We start from the raw sequence: 9,963 nt of genomic DNA, 5'->3' as shown, positions 1-9,963 counted from the left end.
TTTTTGTCAGTCTGTTGTTAAATATTTTGACTTTCTTTCTTCTGTGTTCCACAAAAGGAGACGCTAGGTTGAACGACAGCCTCATCAGTCACCCTTCACTTTCACTGTATGGGAAAAATGTCATGCACTGAATCTTAATTTCTAATATCCTTCATACATATATAAGGGGAGTAAATAATGCTTTTTGGGTAAACTATCTCTTTAAATCTAGCTTTAAAAAATCTAAATGTATTGTTTTGACCTAATGTTTCCAGCAGTAATAAAACAGGTTAACTGGGGTCCTGTGGCAGATGCAGGAGGGTTAATGTGCTGGGGACGAGCCAGAGGTCTCTGCACTTTCACTGATCAAAAGAATATAACCCCCCTTCCCCCGAATGGATTAAAATGCAAATTGCTGTATGAAGTCTTTGTGTCTACTCATCCAGATTACAGCTACATGAGGGTCTCGAGGGAGACAAAGGGACATCTGGACCCTGCATCATGTTCTATACCAGCCATTGAAAAACATAAACGCTCACCCCTAAGATATGCATAATAGTGCTTGTTCTCCTATATAGAATTTTCCATGGTAATATATAGGCAGCTTCTAATAAATTACTATAAACAATGACTATCCACTGTAAAACACAGACCTACTAATATTAATTTACATCGGTTCAGTAAGTTAAAACTTTTTTTTATGTTTTTGGAAAATGTCTCTTAACAAAACCATGAAGGTGAATGAAAATCGTGAATGCCCAGCTCAGATGTTTTTCTTGTGTAATTGCATAATCAGAAGACACTGCTGTCATAGCTGTGTTGTGCTCTCGGTCCAGTCCGAGCACATTCTTCACAGGCTGTTCTCCCAAACAAAAGATCCAAGACTAGTTAGACTAGCATAAACTTGAAACAGCAACTGTTTATAGTCTAGAAACATAAATCATACGAGTGTGATCTAAGATGCACTTTTTTTTATACTGTAATGTATAAAATGGTATTAAATAAACTTTGAAAATCACCAGCACAAATGAATATATTGATCATCTGCATTTATAAAACTCTTGATTTTATTAAATCATTTATGTTAATAATAATAATTGGTACAAAACAACAATTTGGCAACACTGACATACAAGTGGTTCACGGTTAAATAATTTACACGTCTCTAAATGTAACATTCAGAGCCAGTACACATTAGTCAGCTAGACTATAGAATACAATACGATTAATAGATTTTTAAAAGGTACATTTTCAGTGTTATAAAAAGTTATAGATGTTTTAAAATAAAAAAATAAAATAAAAATCACAGTTTTAATCAAAGATTCTGATTTATGTTTGTAAAAGGAAAGATCGTGGTTCAAATCTACAATGTAGAAATATCTACTTCTGTTAAAAACCTAATTAAGACGATCATGAAATTCAGTGGAGCCTGACCAATAGAGAACCTTCTCCCAGTGTTCACGTGTTTGGCTGCTGTTGATCTACGAGGTCGCAAAATTAGTCCGTCTTGTCAGTCTTCTGCTTCCAGGGGTAAATGAGTTCTCCTACAAACAGCTTCTTACACAATGCGGCCCAGGAATCCTTAGGGTAACAGCTATAAGTGGGCGTCCGATAACATTGCAGCACAGAGCTGCCCTTTAACGGGTTGATCTGAAGGTGGAGAAAAGAAAAAGACATTTTTCATTCATGCTTGCTCATCTGATATATGATTCATTATCAATATTTAGAGACAAGGAAAGGATGTCCAGTGTTTGCACTGCATACAGTGAGCCAAACAAAGCTATTAAATAAACCCTCATATCCATCCCACAGAATCAACAGGTCAAACCCAAGCATAAATAAACTACAGGATGACAAGCTGTTTTAGCAACGATCAACAAACCTCCATCATCAGGTGAAGAGGAGTTCCTGGCTCCTCACAAAGCACCTTGAATTTAACACCCTCTGGAATACAAAGAGATTGATAAAGTGTTTAATAAACCAAACAGTCATTTAATTAATGTTTTCACAGAGGTTATGACTACAGTACATGGCCTAGAGGTACATTCATAGGTTCATCTCTATCAAGTGTTACGTAAGAAAAGAAAGTTACAAAATGTTAAGACCGTTTTTATTGATGTCTTCAATGTGTTACAGAAAGGCTCACCTGCCAGTCTGTATGGTCTGCAGATACGTATGCCGATGGCAAACAGGGGGAAAGAGTTGATGAAGTCGACACTAAGGTGAATCACTCCCTGAAACAGCACCACCACCAGCCGCAGCTACAAACAGAGAAGCCAATTACTTGTTATTAATATATCAATTCCAGATTTATGGTTTTCTATATCATAAAAAAAAACTTCATTATGGTTTCCAGAATAGTGTTAAGCACCACAGCAACAATTTCTTTTTTCTTTGCTTTGGATAAAGGCGTCTGCTAAATGCATAAATTTGGTAATATTCCTGTTTTTACTGCATTTTATATCCAATAAATGCAGCACTGGTAAGTATAAAAGACTTTCGACACCAAACTTTTGAACAGTAGTATATAGGCCATTGCTAAAGAGCTAAAATGTAATTACCATTTAATGACTTATAAAATTCATAATAACCACACTCTGACTGCACCCCCCAAAAATAAATAAATAAAAACAATCGTAATATAGTGACAAATCAGTGCAGCTGACTTCTGGACTGATGCAACATTTGAAAAATATGAGCTGTAAAAAGTGTGAAAATAACTGCATTAAACGGGTCCAGTGGGGCTGTTGGAATAAGGGTGAGTGCCTCACCAGGGTAAAGACCAGGTAATACAGGGCAGTGGTGGGAAGCAGGAACAGCAGAATCGTAAAGAGCAGAGTGCCAATGAACAACTGCAAGAGAAACAGAACGGTGTCAGCGGTGTTCTGTAGGGATGTGCTGACTAGCTAGAGGTTGTGCAAGAGATGTACCTGGTCCAGGTCGTATGAGCACGAGTCAACCCTCTGCCTCAACACATTCCATTTCTTCCCCCTGAAGAGCCGCCACAGCGAGGAGAGCCCATAGATCTTCAGACAGTAGAGTCTGACAACAGAGATGAGAAAGTACACTTCACAAACAAAGAAACTGGGCTGCAAATCTCAGAAGTGAAGCCCTGCAATGTTGAGTCAAGGGTAATACGAAAATAAAAGACGCAAGACTGTAAATATAGATGGCAAGTAACTGCCCGGACAGATCTGAGATAGAATCTTAAAGAGATAGTACACCTAAAATTCTGTCAGGGTTTATGTTCTCTCATGTCTTTCCAAACCGGTTTCTTTTTTTTTCTTTTTTTGAATGGAACATAAAATTCCCTTTTATTTCACACAATGAAAGGGAATGGTGACCTTGGTGGCTCATGATTCCGATCCACTTTTATAACACATTAAACAGCAGCTTGGACACTGGACATTTTGTAAAGATTTGGAATGACACAGAGCAGTGGTTCCCAATCCTGATAGTGGAGAACCTCCATCACTGCACATTTTAGACGTCTCCCTGTTCAAACACACCTGATTCCACTCATCAGCTCATCAGTGAAGACTCCAAGACCTCAAATGTGTGTGTCAGATAAGAGAGACACCAAAAACCTGCAGTGTTGGCCAGGATTGAGAACCACTGACAGAGAAAACTGAATGAGTACAGAACCTTCTTTTCTGAGTGAACTATCCCTTCAAGAAGCGCAAATATAAAAGTTGACACTACCCTCTACTGGAAGCGCTGAAACATGAGAGTACGTAACAACAAAACCGAACCTCACCTTGCTCCATACACGTAAAAACAGTAGATGTGGAAAGTGAGGAGGGCCACAATGTCCGACAATACAGAAAGAGCAAAGGTCAATCCCAGGCAGGCTGAAAGTCCAACATACCACAGGATTCTCTCAATGAAAGGAGACATCAGATGGATGTAACCTGCGGACACAATCACAAGACATACATGCGATTCATTAATAAGCATGAACCACCATCAGAGTGCTTGAACTTAAGATCTACTTACTGATCCACAGATGAATGTGGTAGAGAAAGAATCTCCCCAGCACCTGGTCGAGAGCTCGGTTCATCTTGAGTCCAGCAGGAGCCCCCATCAGCCATTCTAACAGCTCCTGCAGCTCTTTAGCCACACGCTGCCAGAGAGCACAAGACTTTCAGTAAAACTACATCTGTCTACACATTTAATTATTTATATACACACACACACACACACATATATATATATATATATATATATATATATATACACACTACCCGTTAAATGTTTGGGGTTGGTAAGATTTCATTTTTGAAAGAAATTCAAGTTTTAAATAAATGAGCAGCTTAGAATGATATTAAACTATATTAATATAGAAAACAGTTATTTTAAATTGTAATAATATTTCACTGTACTTTTTTTATCAAATAAAGCAGCCTCATTGAGCATACAAAAAAATAAAATAAATAAATATATATATATATATAAAATCTTATAAATCCCAAACTTTTTCACAAATGTGATATAATAGGGATCATACTTACATCAGCCACAGGTACCAAAGTATCTGCTAATTTGCTGATCCGATTCTCTCTGTAAAGCCATGAGATAAGCAGCAAACCAAGGGCTATGTCCACAAGAAAAGACACAAAAATGTTTGCTTTTCTGCAGAGGGTGACAAAAGAAGGGTGTGAGAATGAGATTTATTAAATAACAAAGGAGCAACATCAAAAACACAATGCTCTTTATATATATATATATATATATATATATATATATATATATATATATATATATATATATATATATATATATATATATATATATATATATATATATATGTTTTTAATTGCTGAATTAAAAGTAAAGTAATTTTGGTATTTTTTTGGAGCATAAACAAAAACGTAAATGTAAACTCCTCCGATAAGGAAACGCATTTAAATTTAATTTGAATGCACATTAAACAAAACACCTAAATTAAAACTTTTATTTTTTTCATGACACAGCATGGTTAGTGACTCCTCAAAAACATAATTATATTTATTAATTAATAACTCATTACTTTTTTTTTTTTTACTTATTGCCATCCAAAATATATGTAAAACCTTTTGGGGATGATGATGTGTACTGTCTACACTCCAAAGTATATGAAGGGTAAAGAAAATGTTTTTACTTGTAACACCAAAAGGGTCATTAAATTAAAACTTTTCTCGAATTCAGAATAACATTTTTCAAAAAAACAAAACAAATGAAACCAACACAAATACAAAGAGTACATTTCTATGAAGCCGTCACATGTATTTTAAACTTATTTTCTTCTTTTTGTTATCAGTGATGCTCGTGTATGTCACTGACCTCATGAATTCCATGTGTGTAGCAGCTTTTTTGGGAGAGAAAACAGTCTTGAAATGACCTGCTCTGTATCCCGACTGAACACAGGTGGACAGCTTGCTTGAGATGAACAGCACTGGACTCAAATGTAAAATCCTGTAAAAGATTTGAATATGAATTTGATCATCACTCTTCAGTACACTGAACAGGTCCAAGCTGAGGCACATGAACTCACCTGAAGCTGCACAACCAGTGCCACAGAGACAGCAGCCATGTCAGGAAGATGCAGAGCGGGACTGACGCTTGTTTCAGAAGCTCTGCAATAATACTAGCCTCCCTGCCTTCAGACTGCCAGTGGCTGAGCTTGAGCGGCCCCTCGTCATATTTGTCGAGGAAAAAGAGGGGCTGACTTTGAGCAACGGTCTGGAAGACCAAACGCAGCTCTGAGGGCTCAACATCAGACTTCTGGCTGACATCCTGTACCGGGTGAAGCTGGGACAGCATAACCTTCCTCTGGTCGTAATGAATGAAGATGATCTTATCATCGCCGTTCTTCTGCTCCCGGTCCTGGTGAAGTCTCCCATTGTTTTGGGCCACCTGACAAGTAAAGCCTCTTTTGCCAATCTCACGGCTCAACTGCAGCCAACATTTCTGAGGAAAGATGGTACTCAGGTCTTTTAGGAAGCTGTCCATTCCTTCTTGGCCTTCTTTGGGCATACTCCAGGAGCCCAGGACGGTCAGCTCCACCTGAGTCTGGCTCTGCAGCTCACTCAGGTACTTCTTCACCTGTCCCGGTATGAAGGGGTAGTGAACGACGGCCAGCACCACAGCAGAAGTGTGACCTGGGATCCAACGCCCCACCAGCAGGCCGCTGTCGGCTGTGTTGCAGCACTTGGGAAAGAAGATCTTCAGCACCATGACGGTGTGCTATAAAGTACGGCAACAGAGAAAGATGAACTCCTGTATGGGCAAAAAAGCATGATCAAAAGGCTGAAAACAAGGAAATACGCACATTTTTAATATGCATCTTATTAACCTACAATGCAAAATGTAGAGTAGTCGAGTCAAACACAAACATGTAACGTTGTTTGCTTAGAAGCATCCACAGATCTCGCGAGACGAGTTCTGTTGTACTTGTGCCCTTCAAATCAATTGAACACGAATTTGGGTCGTTTCTATGGAAACCACTCGCTCGGGGCAAACCTCATATCGATCTAATTAGCAATTTGACCGTGACCAAATTTAGGGACATGCTACTGTATGTTGTAATTAGTAGTGAAGTGCTCAAAAGAGTTACCTTGAAGGGCAAGGACTTCTGAGATGTGGCTCTTATCTGGTAACAGACAACGACCGAGTTAACTCTTCTGTGTGCGTAAACCAACGCTGGCATGCTCCCTCAATAAAATGTTTAAATGAAATCATATGAAAATAACACTCGATATAACAGTGCAGTCCTGATTCTTGTTAAACTAACTGAAAACTGGTTTTCCACATTAGTAAACAGATCATCATAACGTTCGTGTTGTTGATAGTCCGTCACTGAAATCCCGTCGGGTGAACTCAACGGATGTTGTCAGTTCCGAGTATATAATTTTTTAGTAGCCTAGCGTATTTGACTAATTTTATAATGGCAGGTATAACCAAAAACTAAACACTATATATTATTATTATTACTATTATTACAATGTGTTTTTTTTGTCGTTGATCTTTCGTTGTGTTTTCACATAACGTTACTCAAACACAATGCTATCGTCTTTGTTTTTATCAGTAAGTTAAATGCCAAGGGTTTCACATATAATTCCAGATTAAAAACTCATCTGTGTAGCTGCGCATGAGTCCTGACTGCACTGTATCATCTTGTGTAGCTATTCTTGCTTTCAATCAATTTATGATTTCTTAAATTGTTTATGTAGGCTAAAGCAGTTTGAATTAGGCCTTTCTTTGTGTATGAAATGTGCTAAATAAACTTGCCTGAAGCCAGAAGAGTCACATGAACTGCTGACCGGTGAATGTGTCTGAAGATGACTTCGCTTAAATGAAACGTTAGATATCATAACATTCAAGACAAAAGGGTCCTCTAAATAACTATCCCTTCTTCCCTGATAACAGCTTCACACATAAGACTTGAATTTCAAGAGCTGAAGGAACTGAAACGGATATGAACAAAAACTGTGGATGAATGATCCTTTTATTAAAAGTGCATTTAATTAGTCACTGTGCAAATGTAAACTGTCTTTTTTTTTCTATTTTCATTTATTTCACATAGGTGTGCATTTTACTCACATATAAAAGTATTTAACTTCATATAATACAATCTGCACTAAAAAGTTTCCTCGATAAGTGAGAAAAGCATGTCTGAAACAAACACACAAACAGCTCGAATCCATGTGTCTATACTGGTCACTAGATATTATTAGCAACATTTTTGTCTTTTCTCGTTTATTTGAAATGACGTGTAACTGATAGACAGTTTCCACAAGATGGCGCTGGAGTTGCAGTGATATCTAACAATGATGAAAATATGCCTGAAATATTCAACTTCAATATTCAGGAAGTTAAAAAATATATATATATTCAGGAAGTTGAAATTAAATTTAAACGGGAATGACAGCAACAGTTTACTGAACTGCAATAAAAAGGAAATTCAATACAGACACACAAAAGCTTTAAGACGACACATATATAATCACATCATTAAACACTAATTGGCTCCCGAGGCACAAACTTCCGTGGAGGAGAAAAGGAGTTACAGGAAGACGGTTCCTTTATTTCCTATAGCTGTAATATAGATCAAACGTTAAGACATTTTCATTTAAACTAACTTCAATACAATTCACATTAGAAAAAAAAGACAATTCTGTCGATATGTATTAACCGTGATGTTGTTCTAGACATGCATTTGCAAACCCGATTCCAAAAAAGTTGGGACACTGTAAAAATTGTGAGTAAAAAAGGAATGGAATAATTTACAAATCTCATAAACTTATATTTTATTCACAATAGAATATAGATAACATATCAAATGTTGAAAGTGAGACGTTTTGAAATGTCATGCCAAATATTGGCTCATTTTGGATTTCATGAGAGCTACACATTCCAAAAAAGTTGGGACAGGTAGCAATAAGAGGCCGGAAAAGTTAAATGTACATATAAGGAACAGCTGGAGGAACAATTTGCAACTTATTAGGTCAACAGGCAACATGATTGGGTATAAAAAGAGATTCTGTGTCTCAGAAGTCAAGATGGGCAAAGGATCACCAATTCCCCCAATGCTGCAAAGAAAAATAGTGGAGCAATATCAGAAAGGAGTTTCTCAGAGAAAAATTGCAAAGAGTTTAAAGTTATCATCATCTACAGTTGCATATTATCATCCAAAGATTCAGAAAATCTGGAACAATCTCTGTGTGTAAGGGTCAAGGCCGGAAAACCATGATCTCCAGGCTCTTAGACGGTACTGCATCACATACAGGAATGCTACTGTAATGGAAATCACAACATGGGCTCAGGAATACTTCCAGAAAACATTGTCGGTGAACACAATCCACCGTGTCATTCGCTGTTGCCGGCTCTATAGGTAAAAAAAGGAGCCATATCTAAACATAATCCAAAAGCACAGGTGTTTTCTCTAGGCCAAGGCACATTGGCACATTATAAAGAGGACGATGCGGCAAAGAAGACCTAAGACAGTTGAGCAACTATAGAAGCCTGTATTAGACAACAATGGGACAACATTCCTATTCCTAAACTTGAGCAACTTGTCTCCTCAGTCCCCGGACGTTTGCAGACTGTTATAAAAAGAAGAGGGGATTCCAGACAGTGCTAAACATGGCCTTGTCCCAACTTTTTTGAGATGTGTTAATGCCATGAAATTTAAAATCAACTTATTTTTCCCTTAAAATGATACATTTTCTCAGTTTAAACATTTGATATGTCATCTATGTTGTATTCTGAATAAAATATTGAAATTTGAAACTTCCCCATCATTGCATTCTGTTTTTATTCACAATTTGTACAGTGTCCCAACTTTTTTGGAATTGGGTTTGTATTCAACTTCAGTATTCAGGATGTTGAAATGAAATTTAAATGGGAATAACAGGAAGGACAGGAAGAGTTTACTGAACTGAAATAAAAGGAAATTCAATACAGACACACAAAAGCTTTAAGTCGAAACCTATAATCACATCATTAAACACTAATTGAATTACTAGTACAATTGTGCCATTCAGGAACCTAATAAAAATTGTGTTTAAAATTTGATTAATGCGCTTTCACAGTCTTCAATAAAAATACATTATTATTACAGTTAAGAGTGATCCGACGACTCCTGCTTATGTAACAATACACCTGTGGCCTACATACACGCCTCTTTAATGAACAGCACTGACAGAAAACATGCTGGTTTCAGGTAAAGGTCTGTTGTGTAGCTGGCGCCAGTGACATGACTGGAATACTTGCGAGGGATTTTATTTCTTTGCTAGTTTTCATGAATACTCCACAACTTCACATACGTGGAACGATTGTGATTATGATTACTATTTATACAGTTTTATTAGTTTTGATGAATTAGATCATAAACTAGCATTGACGCTTTAGAAGTGGCTGAGATTTTTGTTTAACACAGTTATACATGTTCTTAATTTGTAAGTCGCTCAATTTAAATCGGGTGTAAAAGGGGACAAAACATCA

The 9,963-nt window shown here is 37.1% G+C and overlaps 1 protein-coding gene across 3 annotated transcripts; it reads right to left on the bottom strand.

Annotated features, from left to right (window-relative positions):
* Positions 1-1,022: 1,022 nt before the first annotated feature.
* On the bottom strand, positions 1,023-7,383 carry LOC113043270 (phosphatidylinositol N-acetylglucosaminyltransferase subunit Q-like). 3 transcript variants are annotated; one of them, XM_026202530.1, is made up of 11 exons: positions 7,249-7,383; positions 5,513-6,237; positions 5,302-5,433; positions 4,491-4,611; positions 3,976-4,102; positions 3,737-3,890; positions 2,910-3,021; positions 2,751-2,831; positions 2,126-2,240; positions 1,862-1,923; positions 1,023-1,629 (listed from the first exon to the last, which is right to left on the bottom strand). In XM_026202530.1, the coding sequence occupies exons 2-11, from the start codon at positions 6,193-6,195 to the stop codon at positions 1,477-1,479; spliced, it is 1,740 nt and encodes a 579-aa protein (XP_026058315.1). In that variant the 5' UTR covers positions 6,196-6,237; positions 7,249-7,383; the 3' UTR covers positions 1,023-1,476. The 3 variants fall into 3 exon arrangements, with proteins under 3 accessions (XP_026058315.1, XP_026058308.1, XP_026058320.1); XM_026202523.1 differs by lacking the exon at positions 7,249-7,383 and adding an exon at positions 6,575-6,841; XM_026202535.1 differs by lacking the exon at positions 7,249-7,383 and adding an exon at positions 6,318-6,405.
* Positions 7,384-9,963: the final 2,580 nt, after the last annotated feature.

This window comes from Carassius auratus, chromosome 3 (genome assembly GCF_003368295.1).
Source record: "Carassius auratus strain Wakin chromosome 3, ASM336829v1, whole genome shotgun sequence".
NCBI classification, from domain to species: Eukaryota; Metazoa; Chordata; class Actinopteri; order Cypriniformes; family Cyprinidae; genus Carassius; species Carassius auratus.
This window is presented reverse-complemented; position numbering and strand designations above follow the sequence as displayed.